The 22,459-nt window shown below is 40.2% G+C and overlaps 1 protein-coding gene across 5 annotated transcripts; it reads left to right on the top strand.

Annotated features, from left to right (window-relative positions):
* Positions 1 to 191: 191 nt before the first annotated feature.
* Zbtb18 (zinc finger and BTB domain containing 18) lies at positions 192 to 8,795 on the top strand. Of its 5 annotated transcripts, none has more exons than XM_078022967.1 (3): positions 297 to 312; positions 2,705 to 2,788; positions 5,113 to 8,795. In XM_078022967.1, exons 2-3 carry the CDS (start codon positions 2,776 to 2,778, stop codon positions 6,693 to 6,695), a joined length of 1,596 nt encoding a protein of 531 aa, XP_077879093.1. In that variant the 5' UTR covers positions 297 to 312; positions 2,705 to 2,775; the 3' UTR covers positions 6,696 to 8,795. The 5 variants fall into 5 exon arrangements, with proteins under 5 accessions (XP_077879094.1, XP_077879093.1, XP_040132980.1 ...); XM_040277046.2 differs by lacking the exon at positions 297 to 312 and adding an exon at positions 894 to 1,244; XM_040277050.2 differs by lacking the exon at positions 297 to 312 and having other exon boundaries at positions 894 to 2,788; positions 5,113 to 5,800; positions 5,913 to 6,056.
* Positions 8,796 to 22,459: the final 13,664 nt, after the last annotated feature.

Raw genomic sequence — 22,459 nt, 5'->3', positions numbered from 1 at the left:
CTCGCTCCCTCGCTGTGTCTGGCAGGCTGCGGCCGCCGCTGGGCTGCTGCCATGGGGAGCCGTTGAGAGTGGGGCCCTCTTCGCTCCGTCGCGCTCCTCCGGCTGCCAGCGGGGTGGGCGGGAGGGAGGGGCGGGGGGAGCGGGCAACGGAGCCGGGATTGGGGGGTGGGGGGGCCGGGAGGGAGGGGGGCAAGAGGAGGAGGAAGCCCACCAAGTCCGGCGGCGGCGGCGGCCGGGAGGAGGAGGAGGAGGAGGAGGAGGAGGCGGAGGACGCGGCGGCAGCGGGGACGCGGTGACTTAGGGCCGCTCCGTGTGAGTCCCGGTGCCGGCCCCTGGCCCCTGACCCAGCGCCCCCTCCGCCCCCTGGCCCCTGGCGGGTGGGGGCGCAGCTGTGCGGCCCCGGCCGGCGGGGCAGTGCGGGCGGAGGGCGGGCCGGGCCGGGGGTGCCCCCGTGAGTGGAGTTAGTTTGTGTGGTTGGAGCTGTTGGGGCGGCGGGGGGCGGCGCAGCTGCGGGAGGCCCGGGCTCGGGGACGGGGCCGCTGCAGCTGCGGGGTCGGGCGGGGTGCGGGCTTGCCGTCTCCGCGCCGCGCCCCCGGGCCGGTGCAGCTGCGGCGCGGGGCGGGCTCCGGGCCGGTGCAGCTGCGGTGGCGCCTCTCGGGTGCGGAGGGCGGCGGGCTGGGGGAGGGGGCTTGGGAGCCGCCGCAGCTGCAGTGGCGCCCGGGACGGCCGCGGCTCCGGAGACCGGTGCAGCTGCAGTGGCGCCCGGGGGGAGGGGTCCGGCGGGGGAGGGGGCCCCTCCCGGGCTGGTGCAGTTGCCGGGAGGCCCCGGGAGCTCGCGCGCGGTGGCGTCGGGGAAGCGGTAGCAACCACCCTCCTCCCCTCGGCTTCTTCTTACGACTTTTCTTTTGTTGTTGCCTTGACCCGGGTCTGTTTTCTCCGCTGTTGTTTAAGGTGTTTTCCTGCTGCACCGGCTCTACGCCTTCCACCTCCTTCCCTGTGGTTTTAACCTTCCTCTTTCCCCGTGTGCCTTGCACAGAGAACTACGTAAAGATTTGCATTTCTTCCCCACTACCTACTCGGCACCCCCGCCTCCACCTCTTTGAAAAACAAAACACCAATCTCTCAAAACCTCTATGGATCCTCCGGTAGAGAGATGTGAAGGAGTTGATTTGTGGAGTGGGAGTCGCTGGCCCATTGCGGTGCTTGGGGCTCATTAAACTGTCACTCACCCCCCACCCCACTGGGTAAATGGGGTGATTAATGCCTGATATATTGGAATGGGGCAAGGGCATTTGTGGAGAGTAGGTTGTGTAGCTGGGAAGGAATTTATCTCCAAAGAGTAGTTCCTGAACTTAGCGTTCATAATTATGTCATTCACCACGAAGTTAGGGAAAGTTAGGTTTGTGACTTTGGGAAAGGGAGGACAAGAGAGAGTGTTGGGTTTTGCTACTCTTTGCCACGGTTTTCTAAGAAGAACCATGTGGTTATCTCTGTGGGGGTGGGCGGCTGGGACACTTGCCCCTCAGGCCCCAGTTCCTTTTCTAGTCCTCACCCTCCCAAGAGTCTGTGATGTGTTTGACATTCATAATTGTCGCAGCACCTTGCACGGCACTGGTCAGCCCAGCTTTGCTGAGCCCATCCCGGGTTACATTACAGTTTCATCAGCCACTAGAAAAGACCCACAAACTCTAACTAAAAAGTTCCCCAACTTAAGAGACTTAGGTTCCTCTCCGCCCCCCTCCCCTGAAAGGTTTTCTTGTGATCATGAACATTACAGAGTGATCCAAAATAACTAAATAAAAAGATTGTTATGGGACAGAGATCAAGGGGAAGACAAGGTTCTGCTTTTCCTGAGCAGACAGATCAGATATACAGGTGCAGCATTCATTTTAAGTAACTATAGCAGGTTGCATTAGTTTATTAATTTTTCTCATTGAACTGAAATACTTTCCAGGATTTCAGAAAGTGCAGTTTCAGCTTTGTTGATACCGAGAATTGAAATTTGCATTAACTGTGGCAGTGTGAGAAATTTTCCGAAGAAGGTAGTTGTAGATAAGTTGTTGAGTAAGAATGAAATAATAAGGTGAGCCAGGCTGAAGTAATAGTTCTTAATAAGTCTGCCAACATTTCGGAGATATATACCATTATCTCTGCAGGAAAAAAAAATGCTGTAATAATGTTGAAATGGGACTGGAGATGTCAAATGGGTTGGTTTAAAAATATCCCTAAGCTGTCTTTGAAACTAAACGTTGGAGTTGAATAAAAGTGAATCTGGATTTCCTGAATAGCACCGTGGCTTGAGTGTGCTGTCAGTATGTAAGCCAGTCCACCAACTTAAGACAGAAGTGTTGCTATTCCATAAATACAGTAGAACTCCATATGCTGAGTTTTTCAATTTCTTCTGTTAGAAAGTTTAGAAAAAAAGGAAGACTTTGAAGTATTTTGTTTATACTAACAGAAGAGAAAAGTTCTCCTAAGAAAAAGCTGGTGGCAGGAGTGTAGAGGAGTAGCATATGGCATTAAAAGGAGCACAGCTGGAGGTAGCATTTCCATCTGAACATGATGTCAGAGCAGCTGACAGCCTGCCATCCCTCAGCCTTTTATTCTAACACACAGACAGGGAGTTAGTGTGTGCGGATCTGTGGTGGAGAAGGTATCTCATTCCTCTCTAACATCATCTCCACTTTGCATCTGTCTCTCTTAGTCTGCTTTTTTTCCACCGATGTAACAGACCTGGAGCCAGCAAGACTCAGAGGAAAGGACTTAATCAGGTTTATGTGTCCTAAAGGTAGGAGTAGCAAGAGATTAGATTGAGCATATTTCTGTTTTGGTGTTTTGTTTATTTAATTGTAAAAAGATCACATTACTTTTCTAACCCATTTAGGAATAATATATGAAATTGAGTATTAAGTAACGATCTTACTGGAGTTGAAAGTCTTATGCTTGCTTAGTGTTAATTTTTATCCCTTTTACTTGAGCAAGTAAATAACTTTAATACACTGAAATATTTCAAGTTTTGAAATGTTAAGAAAGGCTTTGAAATATTGCTTTTGAGATCACTTTGGATTAAAATGCTTTTTTGTTCACTGCTCTTTTAGATTCCTTTTGCTTGGGGGGGGCAGAAATAGTAAACTGTCTGGAATTCAGCATTCAAACTTATATGAGAAGATTATTCTAGTTAAGAAGCTAGATTGTTGTGTAATTAATTCCACTGTGAAACTTTATTCTTCAAAACATTCAGCAGCACTACTGAAACATACAGCTGTAGTGCTTTTGAAACCGGAGGTTTTTTAAGAAGAAGGGGGAAAAAAAAAACTTTTGTCCTCAGGAGAATAGTTTGGTTTCCTCATTTCTCTTTCAAATATATATTTAAGAGATCTTTTATTTCAGCATAACAATAATTATTTGCAGGAGTTTTTGTGTTAGCGACTAATTTAGAACTTGTAGATTTGAGCTGCCTGAATTGGCCAGACAGCTGTAATCGCACTCCTCTATTCTTAATCTCTTTATCTGGGCAGCAGCTGCCATATGGCCACAGTCAGCTGGATCAGATGTTTATAAGCTTCCTTCTTCGTCCCTCTCTGTCCTCTCAGCCTCCTAATTTGATCACGGCTACCTTGTGAGCTGCCCTCCAATCTTTATTTTTAGCCCTCTCAAGGATTAGGATTGATGTTAGCTGTGGGGCACTTAAAGTGATTGTATTGTAAATCTTGGTTTATTCTAGCGGTGGCATCTTGCAGAATGTATCTGGGGTTAGGATGAAAGTTTTAATCTATCTTGAGCAAACTATAGGAGGAGGAGGAAAGTAATTTGTGAATATTAAATTAATCCACATCCATTCCCAAAATGCACTTGCTTAGATGGATGGTATGGAGCCTTCGACTGGTCACAGGAAAGGGGAAGTCAGATTTTTCTTTATTTTTAAGGAGTTTATCCATCACAGTTGAATTTTGACCCTTTGTACATTTTCCATCTGTCTTATCTCTCTCACCCTCCCTCACCAGAAAAAAAGGCAAAGATGCATAGGTGAAAGAAGCTAGTGGGAAAACAAAATATATCAAATTATATTGAAACAAAGTATTTTCTGTTAGCAAAGGTGAGGCAGAGCTACCAAAAAAATTTTTTTTGTCAACTAATTTAAAAAATGTTTAAACCTGTAAAGCTTTGGGGTTTCATTTGAGTGATATGCCTTTATTTTTTAGTTTGAATTAATTTTTAATATGGAATTTGTTTTGTCTTGCAGCAGACCAAAGTTTAGATGAGAATTTTCACATTTAAATAAAACCCCTATGATTCCTAATAGCATTGAAGCACAGGTTCTACAAAGAAACAGAACTCCCCCCCCCCTCAATTTGTTTTAAAAAAAAATCTTTGGATTTGTTCATAGTAAAGATGATCTTTTCCATCTGTTGGTGTAGTTCCTTCTGATCTCGTACATGTGTGCTATACCTGCAAATCTTAAGGCATTAACATCTGTTTTTATACACAGTGCTTTTGTTGTTGTAACACTCTGACTTTAAAAGTAAGTTGTTTGCTAATTTCTGGACTAATTATGCAATTTCATTTTTTTTTCCTTGATTCAGCCAAATGTGTGTATTCAAACTGCTTCTAAGTACAGTCAGGTATCGAAAGTATACAGTAAAAAGAATGGTTGAACAAGTTTTCTTAAATCTTCCTGAATATATCTGGGACTTTCCTTTGTTTATTATGTGAGTTATTCCCCTTTGAAATTAAAGTTACCATGTAGATTTTGTGGGACATACTTTGATGAGAGAGTTAGTCAAGTTTCTTTTGAAAGAGATCTAAATTCTTGTTTCCAGTTAAGAGGCTGTGGTTAAATGAAGGCTTTTAAAACTTGACCAAAGTTCAGGGAAGGTGGAGATGCATCAGAGGCCGTTTGGCTAGGGTAAGGAAGTTCGGAAAGTGTACGCTTTTTTCCTGGCATTTTGGTCTTGTGTGTGTGATCTGGTAGTCTCTGGGTCATAAGCCTGATTAAAATTCAGGGACATGTACTTCGGCGGCCAAGGCAGAATTTTTTTTTTTTGGTGGGGACTAAGAGTGCTGAAAAGTTGTTCCTGACCATGCTCTAATGAGAAATTCCTCTTTTCCCAGGTTATGAAGACAGTATGGAGTTTCCAGACCATAGTAGACATTTGCTGCAGTGTCTGAGCGAGCAGAGACACCAGGGTTTTCTTTGTGACTGCACTGTTCTGGTGGGAGATGCCCAGTTCCGAGCGCACCGAGCTGTACTGGCTTCATGCAGCATGTATTTCCACCTCTTTTACAAGGACCAGCTGGACAAAAGAGACATTGTTCATCTGAACAGCGACATTGTTACAGCCCCGGCTTTCGCTCTCCTGCTTGAATTCATGTATGAAGGGAAACTCCAGTTCAAAGACTTGCCCATTGAAGACGTGCTAGCAGCTGCCAGTTATCTCCACATGTATGACATTGTCAAAGTCTGTAAAAAGAAGCTGAAAGAGAAAGCTACCACTGAGGCAGACAGCACCAAAAAGGAAGAAGATGCTTCAAGTTGTTCAGACAAAGTTGAGAGCCTCTCTGATGGCAGCAGCCACATGGCAGGCGACTTGCCCAGTGATGAAGATGAAGGAGAAGATGAAAAATTGAACATCCTGCCCAGCAAAAGGGACTTGGCGGCTGAGCCTGGGAACATGTGGATGCGATTGCCCTCAGACTCAGCAGGCATCCCTCAGGCTGGCGGAGAGGCAGAGCCACACGCCACAGCAGCTGGAAAAACAGTAGCCAGCCCCTGCAGCTCAACAGAGTCTTTGTCCCAGAGGTCTGTCACCTCCGTGAGGGATTCGGCAGATGTTGACTGTGTGCTGGACCTGTCTGTCAAGTCCAGCCTTTCAGGAGTTGAAAATCTGAACAGCTCTTATTTCTCTTCACAGGACGTGCTGAGAAGCAACCTGGTGCAGGTGAAGGTGGAGAAAGAGGCTTCCTGTGATGAGAGTGATGTTGGCACTAATGACTATGACATGGAACATAGCACTGTGAAAGAAAGTGTGAGCACTAATAACAGGGTACAGTATGAGCCGGCCCATCTGGCTCCTCTGAGGGAGGACTCGGTCTTGAGGGAACTGGATCGGGAGGACAAAGCCAGCGATGATGAAATGATGACCCCGGAGAGTGAGCGTGTCCAGGTGGAAGGGGGCATGGAGAGCAGTCTGCTCCCTTATGTCTCCAACATCCTGAGCCCTGCGGGCCAGATCTTCATGTGCCCCCTGTGCAACAAAGTCTTCCCCAGCCCCCACATTCTGCAGATCCACCTGAGCACTCACTTTCGTGAGCAGGACGGCATCCGCAGCAAGCCCGCTGCCGATGTCAATGTGCCCACGTGCTCTCTGTGTGGGAAGACTTTCTCGTGCATGTACACCCTCAAGCGCCACGAGAGGACTCACTCGGGGGAGAAGCCCTACACGTGCACCCAGTGCGGCAAGAGCTTCCAGTACTCGCACAACCTGAGCCGCCATGCTGTGGTGCACACCCGCGAGAAGCCGCATGCCTGCAAGTGGTGTGAGCGCAGGTTCACGCAGTCTGGAGACCTGTACAGACACATTCGCAAGTTCCACTGTGAGTTGGTGAACTCCTTGTCGGTCAAAAGCGAAGCACTGAGCTTGCCTACTGTCAGAGACTGGACCTTAGAAGATAGCTCTCAAGAACTTTGGAAATAATTTTATATATATATATATATAAATAATATATATATATACATATATATACATAGATCTCTATATAGTTGTGGTACGGTCTAAAAGCAGTCTTGTTTCCTGGAACTAAAAAGTTGGGATCTTAACTTGTTTTTGCACTTTAGAATAATAGCATGAGAATCTCACTAATTTAGCATTCTGATAAAAGAAACTTTTTAGAGCAAGTCTGAGAATAGAGAGGTGTCTTTCCTTTGAGGGGTAGGCAAAGTAAGCCAATAAGAAACTTCTAAACAAATCGTCCTATCACAAAAATGCTTTCATACAGCTTAATTTTGTCAATACAGTGTTGTCTTTTGAGCTCTTTTTGTGCCCCACATTTGTTTTGTTTTGTTTTGTTTTTGTTTTTTAAAGTAAAAAGAAATTCCCTCCAGTTTTATTAGCCTCTATGTCTCAAATTGCATGAATCTTTTCTGGCTGTTGGAAACCTGAATGCTTTTAGACCCAAATGGAAAATTTCTGAAATGCTGGATTATCTATTTTTAAACAAGCAGTTGACTTAAAACTTTCTGTGGCAACTTCTGGTTTTCTGACGGTTCCCAATGAGAGAAATTCTGCAAGTACACTGGGATCACTGGGATACTGTCTTTGTGAAGGTTTGCTTGGGATGAAAAAGGATATTGCAGCTTCAGCAGTGTTGAACTGTGTGTTTAAAAATGTGAATTACTGTTCTTGTATACTGTAATTGATTACATGGGCTGGGGGGGGATGTCAAAGAACTTGACAGGTTGTGTTGATGCTCTTAGTTGAGTCTTGAAAAGTAAATATTAACGCTACAGAAATGCATGAGTTCAATATATTTTTTGTCTTTGTTTGCATTGTATAACTTTAACGAGTGAGTTTAAAATTATTTAATTTCCTTAGAAAAATAGCACCATTTGGAAAAAAAACTGGTGTTATGAAGAACGTAAATGCACTGTTTTTTTTTATTTTATATAATTTAAATTGACTTTCCCACTGTCTTTAAGTTGAACTGTTAAGCTGAATAAAAACTTAAGCTGCAAATTGATAACTTTGCTACATAACAAGGAACATATAAATGTTTACAAACGGCTTAAAGATTTGCATGTGCAGTGTGCATTTATAACAAACTTCTAATTGCACAAAACCCATACCAGCTCAAAGTTTAGGTGTACACATTTACCCAGTTGAGCATTTTTAGAATAACTACTGCACAAATTGACAATAGGTCATTTTCTCTGTTTTTTTGCTCCTCTTTTCTTTTTCTCCCCTTCTTCCTTACCCTCCCTCCCTTCTCACCCCCCCCCCCCAAACTCATGAAAAGATTCTATGGACTGAAAAAGCCCCAGGCTGAAAGGACTGGACTGCCTTGATTGACATGGGGAAGGGGGTTAGTAGACTATGTGTATCGGCAGCAGAGGCTGCAGCCCAACGTGTGGTTTTAATGACCAGCACACAGGGCAAAAGCATTTTGCACAGTGTTTGTTTTCCTGTCTTGCACTTACAAATAAGGTCTATGGGAGTAGCATGGAAAACGTTTGCTGTTTTTCCCTTTTTTTTTTTTTTTATTGCTTTTGTTTAAAATTTGATCGCCTTAACTACTGTAAACATAGCCTATTTTTGTGCTTAAGATACTGAATGGAAAACTCCATTGTGTGTTGCTGGACTGTTTTGGAAATATTTGGTCAAATGTGTGTTAATTTGGCTGTAATGGCATTTAAAGCAAACAAACAAACAAAAAAAAGCTGTGAAAATGGCCTTGGAGCATTATCTTTAGTTACTTGAAGAGTTTCTAGTTTTTTTAAGTACAGTTTATGTTAAAATAATTTTTATTAATTTAGAGAAGACAATCAATGTCTGTGAGAAAACGGACTTTCTTTTGGATTTTCTTTTTGTGGTCATCGTGAGTGATTGCTTTTTCCTTTTCTTAGTTTCACATTCTTCCTTTGTTCTAAAACTTAGACTGACATCTAGCTTTGACAATCATAGTATGTTTTATTTTCCTGAGGGGGGAATAACTTATAATGCTGTTTAGTTTTGTACTATTGGTGTGTTGGTGAATTTTTAAACTGTGTGCTAACTGCAATAAATTATATGAACTGAGAATTTCCTGTGTGTGGTTTTGTATTACGATCATGTAGGTTCTAAGTATGTATAGTACATGGCATCTTTGATATCAGTTCAGAGTTTATGAAATTATTAGAATGCCTTAGGTGGCCAAATGGATGTGTGGAAGTGTTCTAGCCATTAAATATGAATGCATATTACAAAAAAAATACGACCCATTTTCTATAATCCAGATCAAGAATGTTGAGGTTATTCCCTAGAAACTAGAAATCCATGAAACTTCAAGTGGCAGCATACACTTTTCATGATACACCATTACAACTACTAATCCACGCACAATGTAAGTCACTTTTCATGTGTAATTTTATCTTAAGTTGATTGATCAAATCTGTTCTGATTTAAGTGGAAAATTGAAGGAGACCGGATGTCTTAATTTGGAAGACTGCTTGGCTAATGAGTGGAATTCTTGGCAATTGAATTAGCAGGCATTCAATTGTTCAAGGTTAGCTATATACATCTTTTTTTGTTTGTTTCTGGGAGAATTTGAAAGGTCTCAGGTTTTAATTCTCAAAGTTTTATTTTTTTAAAAAAAATGTATTTAAATCATGTACCCTTAAAAGAACTGGTTCTACATCTTGGGATGTTGGGTTTTCTACTTCGTGGGTATTTGTCAGGGTGAGAAACAATGTTGGTTGACCTGGGGAATTGAGAACACAGGTGCAGATAGCACTACCTTGGAATTGTCAATAGAGAGCCCTAAATTGCATGCAAGCCCAGGCACTGACCTGACAGGTTTTGTAAATCGTGAACTCTCTATTGAATTGTCCATAACTTTCAATCCTAAAGATAAACATGAAAATAGTAATTTTACATTACTATTGTCAAAATTAAATGCATTTTTATTTTGGCCTATAAAAAGGTTAAAAGTCTATAGAAATGGAATAGATTTAAAATGCATCATGTATAAATTTTGACTTTGGATGGGAATCCACAGATTTTATCATAAAGCAAAAATATAATTAAGAATCCTATATTTTTTAATTGAAGAAACAATATCTAATTCATGCAGCTCACATTTTATTTTAACCAGCCAACATTTCACGTGAAAGGAAATGTACATTAGGCCTCCATGTAATAATTTCTTGAGCAGCTACAAGCTTAAAAAAAGATGATGGGGAGCCACTTTTTAGTCTCCTGTAGTAAGTAGTTAAAAATATCTTAAAGCTTCCTGAAGATGTTGAGAGTTCTCCTTATCATCTGACCATCGAATTTTTAATGAGCAGTACCTTAAGCTTAATGGATATGCTCATAAAAACAATATTTTGACATGCAATTTGGTAGTAACTTTAAAACAATTTGCAGAACTAGTACAGAATGTTAATTATACCAATTGCCATATTTGATAAGTGAGATGCAAAATCATTTGTTTATATGCTGCTTATAAGAAAGATAATCAATTTGTCAGATAATCATGTTGGAAACCATTAAAATTGATCCCTCCTTTGACATCTGGCTGATCCATAAGCACATTTTTAAAATGTGGTTTCACTTACTTTTGGAAACATCTGTTTCTTTTGGATAATCAATTATGCCCTGGATTGCTGTGGGCCCAGCATTATGTGCTAGGCGTACCCTAGGGAATATCTAAGAAGTATAAAATGTTAAAAGATACTAGTTTTAAATTTCTAGTTAATTATGCTACCAGATCAATAGGGAATCAGGTGGAGTTTTTCTTTAACAAACTTGTCATGAATATCTACAAGCAAGTATATAGAAGATAAGAATTAGATGGACACTCTAATTATATAATAGCTCACACTAAATTGGCTGAAATACTTATTTTTGCAAGTAAATCTTTTGTTTGAACTACTATCAAAGAAAACAGGATTTTTTTTTCAGCCAAGAAATAATTGTTGAACTTTCAAGTTTTATAGATAACACACAAACTATATAAAAACTTGACTGGAAATCTCATTGTATTAGATAAGAATTTTGTTAAAGATCTTAAAAATCTCCTGCATTGCATGATATTTTTTATCCTTACAGCTTAAAATATTCTTCGATTTCTCACGTAACAGGGGAAACTTATGCATGCTTCTGGATAGAAAACTCAGGTAATTGAAAATTTTAATTTGTAGATACAAATCTAAACTTTTATTACCATTTGTTAGAATGTTTGAAACTTCTGTTAAGGTACAGTGAATCAAGCAAGTGTGAATTTTGAAGTATGGGACAGAAAAGCTCCATCTTTTTTCTTGAAGTTCTTCACCACTGAAATGTTAGAGATAATATCAATAAAAATAAAGGAGTAGTTTTATTTTTTTTAAGGAAATAGCTTTTAGGAATTTTATTTTGGCTAGAATCCAAGCATATTACTGATAGGATTTTGTCCTTTATGTTAAAGCTTTTTCTACCTTTTGTCTAGAAGAATGGCAAAATATCTTCGTATGTGATGCTTTGGTCTAAGATCTAGAACTACTTACATTTTGATTCCAAGTCAATTTAGTTCTATAAAAGGATATATTATATGTTTCTCACCTTCCTCACCCCTGTTCAGACTTTCTTAATATGAAAGAATAGAAAAGTAGTCAAATTTTAATGATGGCTACTAGAAATTTTTAAAAATCTTTATTTTCAGAGACACTAGAAATTAAACAGCATTTTTGCAAACAAATTTTGAAAAGAAAAATCTTCACTAATTAACTCTGTATTTCTTGAAAGAGGCCGAATTCTAAAACGTTATAACAAGGAAGGGTGAGGACATAGAAGTGAGTCATTGGCTTGAAGAACAGTTTTTTGTTTGTTTAAGTCTGAATACCTTATAATTTATCTGGTTACATCAAATAAATTGTTGAACTAATTATCAAAATAATTCAGGTACATAGAATAGCTTTTTCCTAAAATATTCAAGCCCTTGAAAGAAATAAGCTTTTTTTTGGGGGGGGGGGAACAGCTGCGGGGAGATGAATTATCCAGTTACCTTTCCTAGCTCTATTCTAATATTTAGCAATTTGGTGTTCATCGTGAAGCCTTGCTTTATGTGAGAGTGATATTTTCTTTGGATGAAGGGTAGTTTAGAATAAAAAAAAATCTTTCAAATCTGGAAATTTTCTTGAATTTGTGTCCCCAAGTAAGGTGCCTCCTTTTCTAATCTTTAGGAATGGGTTTGTAGTTAAGCCTGCAGTTTGCAATAGGAAACATTCTCTCTTGTTAGCTTGGCAGGAGAGGAGTGAAAACCCAATTTGGCTTTAAAATGTAGCACATTAGTCAGTAACAGTTTCAGTGAGGATATTTAGAGTGGCTTTGAGAGGCCGTGTGACACCCATAGAGAGTCCATTCACGGAAATGACTGACTTACAGTTTGTTATGATCTCTACAGTTAATCATTAAATCAAGTGGCTGTTATTAAATGTCAATATGCATGTTTAATATGACTATATAGGAATTTTTTAAAAGTCATTTGCCCCCAATATTCAAGTTTATAAAATGTATATCTGTAGTTAATATGAAGCATTGCATGAAGAAGATGTATTTGAATATTGGTAAACATACAGGATAGATTAAATCTGTTATTCTAATATATAATTCATATATAATAGTACGGAACTTGAAAGACTAGCATCTTATTTATGTGCACTATGCCAAACTAGAGCTAACTTTTGATATGTGACAAAACTTAGAAGAATATATCCTAATCATGTATGATTTATAAATATAACTAAAAAGTATTTATTCAAAAAGGACATTCATTTCGTTTAAAAAATCATACTTAATGCATTTCATCTTACCTTTAGAAAATTATTAAATAACATAATATTTTTGGAAGTCTAATGTTTTGAAATAATTTTTGACCAAAGTAAGAATATTTAGACTTTTCATCTGAGTCTTAAAACAGATTCAGAATATACATAAACCTTTTCTGTGGACCTTTTCTTTGGAACTGTATTACATACATGAACTTGTCGGTAATATTGAAATGCCAATTGCATGTTTACTAGACAGATAGCAATGCTTTGTAACAATGTCTATTTGGATACTTTTTGGAAAAGCACCATAGTACAAAAATAGTTAAAACATTGAATAAAAGTATTCGAAGCTTCTGAGCCATACCTACCATAGAATTAGTGCCATTTATTTATATTTAGTATTCAAAAACCTATTTTTCTAATTTGTAATAGATTCTATGTCACTTAAAAATCCTCATCAGATAGAAGAAATTTTAGCATAGACTCGACCTCAAGAAAACCTAATGTAAAAAGTTATTTCTATAACTACCTGGTTCTGAGAAAGAGCTTCTTGTGCTTACACAGGTGACAGGAGGGAAGAAACTCACAGGGTTATATTCAAAGCATAATCATTTTACATTGGCCCTTAGTGTAAAATTCCTCTTCAAAATCCCCAAGATTTTGCAATTGAATAAACTGAAGGAAACCAAAGTCTGACAGATGGAATGTTCCTTTAGTTTCTGATTTTTTTTGTTGAGACTGAAATTCATACTTTGTAGTCTGCTCTCTATTTTTCCTCAGTGTCCTTCTCTTTACTATAAGAGGGTAAATTTTATGCATCGAGTGATTTTGATGCTGTTGCACAACTGAATTTTCCAGCCAAGTTGATGTGATATCTGACTTTCCACCACTTTGAAAAAAAAATGGAAACAAATTTGAAATGAAAACTACATTTGAGATTGGCCCTGTTTACCACCCTGCACAAGCAAGCTACATATATCCATTGAAGGAGGCTTGAGCATACAGACGGAGGAACTGAGGCATCTTGGGGGGCTCATTACAATAAAATACTTCAAAGTGCCTAAAAACCTTAGGTTGAAAGAAAATAAAAAGAGAGAGGCTATGTTGGGGCACAAAGAAGTTTCGCTTTTCATAGTAAGTGAGAAGTCTAGGAAATGTGGTGATTTCTCACATTCTATTTATATGTTATTTTACTTGAGGGATGCCTCAAAGCAGTACTAGAATCACTTCTGTGCAAAAGCGGGGAGGAGGGAGGGAGGGTATGCCATCATTTATCCAGCTTGCTTTGTAAAGGTGTTTATCTTGCAGTAAAAATAATACTTTAGTCAAATACGACAGGAGGTTTGTAGGTTTGACCGGCATGGAAGGATTTTAAGTGATTGAAGTGTTTCTGTTTAAAAGTCAGTCAAATAACGCCCTCAGAGAGTAAGGCCATCAGTCCTCTTGTTGTTATTTTTATTTAGTAGCACATATATAATTTTAATATCTTCTAAAATAGCATTTAAGCCTTTTATAAGTAAAAACAAGTCCAAGTTTACATCCTGTATTCTGATTTTTTTCCACTTTCTTTCTTTCCTTTTTTTTACATTCTGGAATTGTTGTCTTTGAAATAATGAATTAGTTTTGTTATCAGATCATAAAAATCTAAGGACAGAATGACCCATGTATTCTTCATTATTTGAAGACCTGTGGTATGTGTCTTATATTCTGACATTACAGGTCACTCTGTTTTCTGTTCTTGCACCCGAAGGCTAATCCACAATCTCAAAACCAGAGTTGGAAGGGGAAAAAGTGACTTCCAGGTCATGCGTCCTACTAGAGAAAGGGCAGGCACAGGGCAAGGCATGGGCAGGAGAAGGGGATTCAAGCTTTTCGTAAGCACTTTATACATTCTTCAAACCTTTGGTAGCTATCATTTTAGAGGCGTGGTTCTTCTCTTTTTAGAGGCACACAAAGGTTAAATTTCTTGCTTTGGTTATATCTTTGATCAAGTCTAAATCTGACATCAACATTCTAGTTATGCCTCAGTGATAAAATTTGCATTATGCAACCCTGCCTTGACCATGCATGGTCTGCTGTGTGTATTTACAATTTGAATTTAAGACTGGAATGGCACACTTCTTTTCCTGTCTTTGACCCTAACAACTATTTAAAAACAAACAAACAAAAAATACATACAGCAGGATGTTCTCTGCTGGTGTCAAGAGAGGGATATGTTTTACCCCCTCTCTCTTTCCGGCTTATCAAGAGCTGAAACCCTGGCAGGAGTCTACTGACTGACAGGCTCTCCCCCAATGCTCCCAGCTATGAAAGGGTTGTCTGGGTTTCCAAAACATATTATTTGTTCAACCACAACAAGGCACTGCTCTTTGCAGGCTGGGAACTGCAGGGCTCTCGGAGCTGCTGCTGGACATGCAGGAGGGAGAAGAAACACGGACATACAGCTGAGTGTGGCAGTCAAGCAGGAACCTCGAAACTTATTTGCTGCTGAAATGAGAGAACTGAACAGGTTTCCACTTAATCTGAAAATTGGCCTTGATTTCTTGGAATGTTTCTCACCCTTCTCACCATCATCTATTGGAAAGCAGGCTCAAGAGAAAGTTGGGGAAGATCTATCAATGCAACACTGAAGGAATCCCACCCTGGCACCTTCATTTCTACATTTGTAAGATCAGGTTAATAGTACCTGTATCACTTCTTCCTTGGAATAACGCAAAGATGAATATGCAAACACATATAACGTCTCAGAGAAAAGATGTTATGTCAATTTGAAGTGACAACACTATTACAATAATTTTTATTTTTTACACCAAGATTTTATTTTTTACAGAAAAATTTTTTCTTATCATAAACCCTTCTTACCAATGTGGGTTTATTTTTTTTAATGTGTTTTTTTTTGTGTGTGTGTGGTTAAAATTTATTGAGCGCTAATAGTTTCAACTTTATTTCAGCTTTAAGCAGGCCCCGAGGAAAGCAATTTCTACATGCAACATGAAAAAGTGTCACAGTAATGAAAAAGAGTCACAGTAATGAAAAAGATTGTACATTCTCAATCTTTCTTTGTAGGTATGTACATTTTTAGGTGTGCAAACCTCATGCAACTTGTATCATACTTTTGGTTCCTTTTGGGACCAAATCCCTCTAAGCCCTTTCTGATTAATCTGATTTAGAAGTCTAAGTTGTATTTAGATTTTTCTTTTCTCTTACGGCTGAAGAAACCAAGACTGAAAGCTTTGGTTCATGTTCACCAAAAATAGTATGATGAATGTATATAAATAGAGATAACAAACAGATACAACTCCCTGGGGGAAGCACACATATTAAAATGATTTGCCCAGAGATTTAAATGATTTACTCCGATCTCACCAGGAGAAGGTGGCACATGCCAGATCGAAGCTTAAGCTTCTCAATGTCAGGTCTCATGTCATCTGTGTAGTATTTTGTCTGTTGTTAGAGCCACACTGTGGTACTATGCAAGTCTGGGGTCACATCGAATCATAACAAATAAGCCCATGTGGAGGAAGATGTACCAGGTCCACAGAGCAATGGAATGTGATGCTGCTGTGCAATGCTGCTTATCGGTAGACTTTGAGTAAATATTGTACGGCTCAGTTATGATCCAACTTTTTCACGTAACAGGGCCAAGTATTGGATGGCTTCAGAATCCCCATTCAGTGTGTCCACTTGGCTCTTTGATGCAATGCCACTTCACAAAAGCACTCTAGCCACAGTCATCTATTTTCTTTTCCTTTTTTTTCCTCTCTTTGCCACAATGACACAAATCTTCCTGTTTATTTTCTAATTTTCATCATTTTTTAAAAAAGGGCAATGACAATTATGTTTGGTAAAATAGTTCTTTTGGTTGATATATTTAATAGTTTGGTTTTTAAAAAGTTAAAAAAAACAAAAAACAAAAAAAACAAAAACAAACAAGCACACCACCCCCTGCAAAAAAAAAAAAAAAAAAAAACTTCTCTCTGCTTGAAGCCATAGACAAGAGTCCAAAGGACATTAGCTGCTCCATTGCACACATTGGAAGGGAGAGTTTGCTGTGAGCTCAGTCCTTCTAATAGACTGGCAATTTTGTAAAAGGTTTAGAGGATTTTGTTTAACCATTTCTGCATGTGTTTTTAATGAGCTCATGATGGTTTATAACAAAGGCCAGGTTGTGTATTTTGCAGCCTTTTCCGACCTGATCCTTCCCTGCTGATCTGTGGAGTGGGCACCTGTGCTCCTTGCCTGGCTCACCTATGGAGTCAAGGTGGTGGGGCCATCTCTGGGCCTGTCTTCATGCCAGGAATGAATCATGCAGTAGGCAGAGCGGAAGGAGTCTCTTTGTTGACAGCTTTCCATCTGGACTTTGGATACGGCTGATCGTTCACGTAGAGCGTTGGTTAGCTGGAAGGGGCTACTCCAGTCAGCTTCTCCTTAAGGGACCAGGACTATGTAAAACATCAGCAAAGAACTGCCCAGGATTTCATTTGCAAAGCTCAGAGAAATATTCCCCTTTCTGAGTTCCAGGTACCCAGTTTTGTGAATGTGTATGACTGCTGCTTTGACAAGTGGGTATTTAATAGTCAATAGGATCATTTATAACCTCGTTCTGATAATCCGGCTGGAGTACACCTGAATAAATACATCAAGCTCAGGTGGCTAAAAGCTAACCCCTTTTGAGTTTCATAATTAAAATAAACAGAGATATTAAGATGAATTTCAGTTTGTCATGTATAAATGTAAGAAGCTCCATAAAGGATGGTGTTTTGTGATTCATATAGGAATATGATGGATGTATGATACGTTCTCTGCAGCTATTTAAGAAAAAAAGATTATCTTAGTCATGGGGTAAAGTTATGTGATGCATTGCACCATCCAGGCTGTGTCTGGGCCAGTACAGTTTTTTTTTTTCTTTTTCTTTCTTTCTTTCCTATCCTTATTTTTTTTTTTTTTGTGAAAGATTACTTCTTGGCAAACTAGATATGCAAACGCCAGAATACAGTAAAACCACATTTAATTGGACCTACTTGCCAACTTCTTGAACACAGCTTGGATTATTCCACTGGAGGCTGCTTCTGTTAAAAGCTGGGGGAGGAGGAAGTGGCATATTGACAAGGCCTCAGATAATTTTTTTTTCACTCGAAGTACAATTATGCAATGAGCCAAGTTTGGAAGTATTTTACTATGTTTAATAATTATTATTAAAGATATTGTAAAACATATGCATTTGTTAAGTGGAATGTAATGGGAGTAATATCATGTCATAAATTTCACTTTGGATTTATTTTCCTATTTTGTGTTTTATTTGACAGCCTTCCAAATTGATTCTAGCCAAAACCATGCACTCTAATACATATCATACTTGATATTAAAGTGAGAATATGGGTAATTTATAGAACCCGAGTGAGAACAGTTTTCTCCTCTTAGCCAGCCTATATGGAATGCCACCTCTGTTCAGGTAGCAACTGATAGAGAATCCGAACACAGAGAGTGAAATAATAGGGATTGAGAAATCCTCCACACATTCTTCCAGATAGAAGCTCCAAAACCTATATATCCTGGGCATGCCTATTGTTCAAAAGGAGATCAGGGGCAAAGAGAAGGATAACCATTTCTGTGTGTGGGAGAGAGAGAGAGAGAGAGAGAGAGGGAGAGAGAGAAAGAGAGAATGAATCCAGAGGAATCAGACTCATATCGAGGTTCAAGGGGGATTCACTGTCAGTCAGAATGCCACTCAGATGAATGGTGGCTACACGTGATACTAAATTACACCATGCCCCTCACCTGGAAAGGTGATGTCAGTTTGCTGCACATCTTAAGTTTAAACAAATTTATATTATCTTTATGATGTCTTTTTCAATGGGGGTGGGGTGGGGTGGGGTGGGGAAAGAATGCTCCCGACACTCATTTCTTGAAATCGAACAAAGGCGCCATCTCTAATGATTAGCAAGACACTCTGGGTTGTTTGCGCTGAACTCCACCTGCTCTGTGAAATCCCCATGATTTTCTCACATTCCCACTCAAGCTGCCTAGCAATTGGGCCCTCTCTTCCAAGTGTGGTTAAGTGTTACTTTGACTTCTGTGTGCCCTGCAATTTCATGGTTTCCTACTGCCTTGCCACAACAAATGTCCAGGGGAGGAAATTCCCTGACACCTGACAGGAGAGCAGGTCCCTGAATCCACCTCTCTGCCCTACAGTGGGCTGCCTTCCCTTTCTGGTGGGAGTTCTCAGCAGCAGCTTTCTAAGGTGTGTTTTGAATGCATTCCCTGGGGCTGAGGGAAGCCCGAGCTGCTGCGTGGGGGGACTGTAGCAGTGTGAATCTTGCATAGACAGAGGGGACATGAGGACATCTGGACCACATCCCTGCAAGCAGGGCTCCCACTGCAGGCCTTTGAATGCCCTGCCACACCAGCTTCCCAGCTCCTTGAAACCTTCTCCTTGGAGAACATACAAGAGCTAGTACCTCTGATTTCTTGAACATCCACAATCTCAACATGTGCAGGACTGTCTAGGGGCAGAGAGGTTCTGGGCGAGGGCCTAGGAGTTTTTCTGTAAAAGGCTTGCTTCTTCTTCTTCTTCTTCTTCTTTTTTTTTTTTTTATATATATTGGGGATTGAACCTAGGAGTGCTTAAGCACTGAGTCACATTACCAGCCTTTTTTATATTTTATTAGAGACAGGGTCTCACTGAGTTACTTCAGGCCCTCACTAAGTTTCTGAGGCTGACTTTGAACTCTTGATACTTCTGCCTCAGCCTCCTGAGCTACTGGGAGTACAGGCCTGCTTCACTGTGCCCGGAAGCTTATTTCTTTTCTCTTCTCTTTTTTTATTTTCTTCCTCCCCCTCCCTCCTTCCCTTCCTTCCTTCCTTTCTTCCTCCCTTCTTTCCTTCCTCCCTCCCTCCCTCTCTCCCTCCCTTCCTTTCTCCCTGCCTCTCTCTCTCTCTCTCACTTTCTCTCTCTCTCTCCACCCCCCTACCCCTAGTGCTGGGGATGGAACCCAGGGCCTTGCACATGCTAGAAAAGTGTTCTACTGCTGAACTACATCCCCAGTAAAAGGGCTTGTTTCTAAGTGTCTAGAACTAGGAGTGAGGAAGATGACATGCATTCTACCCTGAGTCCTTGGTTAACTAGCTAGACAGTCTTGAACAAATGACTTTATCTCTTCATTTTCAAAATAAACCTTTTTAAACCAAATGACTTTAAGTTTCTTTGCAGTTCTAATTCTTAGGCATTTTTTTTAACCTGTTCAACTGAGATACTGATTGAACTTGAACAAGGACATATTTTCCAATTAGAGTAGAAATAGTAACTAATACATTTCTAGTTAGGTTTTGGAGGCACTTGTGATCAGTGGCACACCAGCTCTGATAAGGGAGGACATGGGGAGCATTGGGGAGCATTTCCTCTAGCCTGTGAGATTTTAATACCTAACTTACATTTACGTTACAAATGGCAGCATGTGCTAAACATATGCTTCCTTGTCTGTGGTCAAGTTCAATAATTTTTGTTTTTTAGTAGGAGAAACTTGAGCGATCCTAAGTAAATGCAAGGCAAGAGTTTATCTAGTTCCATACTTTCCCCCCGGCCTTTTGTTTTGTTTTGTTTTAAGAAAATGGATGATGTGAACAATATCTCCTATGATGTTCTTTATTTGTTGATTATTTTAACTAGCAATGAACAAGTAGAGAGGACTCCTAGCTGAGAAGTCATTCCTATCAGTTTGACAAAGGGGTTTGCTGTCTATCTCAGCTTCTTCACAGTTTTGTTTGGACAGCTCCCAGCCACCTTCTGATAGTTCCTCACATATGGAAAGGCTAAATCTGGTAGATAGACAGCTTCAATAAGGAAAGAGCACACCGAAGACCATTGCTTGTGAGTGTGGTAGGTAGGATCTGGAGTGTCCAAAGGGATTGCTGATAGGCCTAAACATCCGAGGTCATCTGAGTTATATAGATCATCAAAAGACAACACATCACACTTGCAAGTGGACTTCAAAATTAAAGAAAGCCAAATTCTTAGTAACAATCATAAAAATACCAAGATACACCAGTGGCAGCCACACTCCTGACCCAGTCATTTTCTATATGTCCAAGATGTTTTTAATCCATTCCAGGATGGAGGAAAACTTTATTGGAATCTTTTGGGCATGAACAGTCCAGGAGATTGACTGCAGAAGAATTCATGCAGGAGTCTAACTCAAATATTTTCACTTTTTTTTTTTTTCATTCCGAAGTCACCAAGTAAAATGATGAGGAATTCAAGAGTAGCATGTAATTGAGACTGAAATAGGACTATGCTCTCATATTAGTTAAAACTTTTGGTTGCAAGGAAGAGAAATCCAACTTGAGCTAATTTAAGCCAATTTTTTTTTTTTTTTTATCATAAGGCTACTTGGATCCAATGGAATCCAAAAGAGGAATATGGATAGGCCTTGGGAGCAGCTAGAATGAGGAGCTCAAAGGCTGTCTGGATTTGCTCCCCTTCTCTTGCCTCTGATTTTCTTTCTGCTGATTGGCATTTTCTATTCCTCAGTCCACATGGTGGAACAGGGCTGCCAACTGCTTCTGCATTTACATGTCTTCATTTTCAGACACCCAGAGAGAAAGAGTGACTTCTTTTTGTCAGTTGCAGTTCTCAAATCCTGGGGGAGGGTTCTGATTGGCTTGTTTGGATCAGGTGCCCACCTCTGGACCAATGGTCTGTGCCAAGGGCAAGACCCATTGTATCAATAGGCAGTTCCCTGTGGTGCCGTGTGCATGCTGAGGCTATGTATTCAGGGGATGGGGCCAGGAGGGGAGCAATACCCAGGAGACAGGGAGACAGTTTCCTGAAATGAATCTGGGCTGAGTTCATACACAATAGGGGCTCATAATGTTTCTTGACTGAATTTAAAGGGAAACTCTTAAACAGATAATATTTGTTTGAAAGTGAGAATAATATATTCTCCCTTGTGGTTTAACAGTAGTTAAACCCATGACCAAAAAGATTAGGTGAAATAATGTATTTTTTTAAGTACTGTAAAGTGTTAGTGAATTTTCATTTCAGTTAGTTTATCTAAATACCTTCCCTAAAATTTTATAATCTTGAAGCATGTTCATATACATTTTTCTGAAATACTCACCTGGATCATCCTGTCAAAGTTTTTGGAAGTCCACTGCTGAATTTATGTCTCAGCTACTTAATACTGATGTAGGTGCCCTGTGGGTGGGATAGTGGGTGATTGAACAAGGGAACGTGTGAGGAAAGAAGATAGGTTTTTTTTTCCCTTTCTCCTTGTTTAGGACCTAGGAAACAGACTGTATCAATGAGGAACTTTGCATTCATAGAAGGTTTGAAATATATGTTCTCTTCCTGGGGGACACAGTATCCACAGGACGAGAGTGTGGAGGGACCAGGAGCACTGGTGCTGGTGTAAGAGAATGAGACCCTTGGATCCTGATCTTCAGTCGGGGTATTAGCTCCTAACAAATCTGCGTTGCATATTAACGAACTCTCTCATGTGCTTCCAGTGCCACACTCTGGAAATGCGCCTGTCTCTTGGAAGGAGAGACCGAGCCCCAGGGAGACCTGGCTCTCTCGAGAACTACACAGATTGTCTTAAATGGCAGACACAGGCTGTTTGGATGTGTGGCTCATCACTCCTTAGGTACTCATGGTCCCATTGCTAAAGATGCAAAAATAATCAGAATAAAGATGTGTAAGAGATGGAAAGGAGCTCCTGATTAGAGTTAAGATTCCCAAGGTCAAGATGATTCAGAGTGTCACAAACTCTGGAGTAACAAAGATGGATATTTCAGACACCACGGATTTCACTGTTGCCCAAATCATTGCAATTTATGTTCAGAACTTAAAGGATTAACAAAGGTTGTTGCCTCTTTTCCAGTCTTTGTTAATCTTTCCCTCTGCCTGCCCTGTGGACTGGATTTAATTTACCTCCTGGCCTCACCATTTCATGGCTGTGG

The sequence above is a fragment of the Ictidomys tridecemlineatus genome, chromosome 10 (assembly GCF_052094955.1).
Source record: "Ictidomys tridecemlineatus isolate mIctTri1 chromosome 10, mIctTri1.hap1, whole genome shotgun sequence".
NCBI lineage: Eukaryota > Metazoa > Chordata > Mammalia > Rodentia > Sciuridae > Ictidomys > Ictidomys tridecemlineatus.
This window is presented reverse-complemented; position numbering and strand designations above follow the sequence as displayed.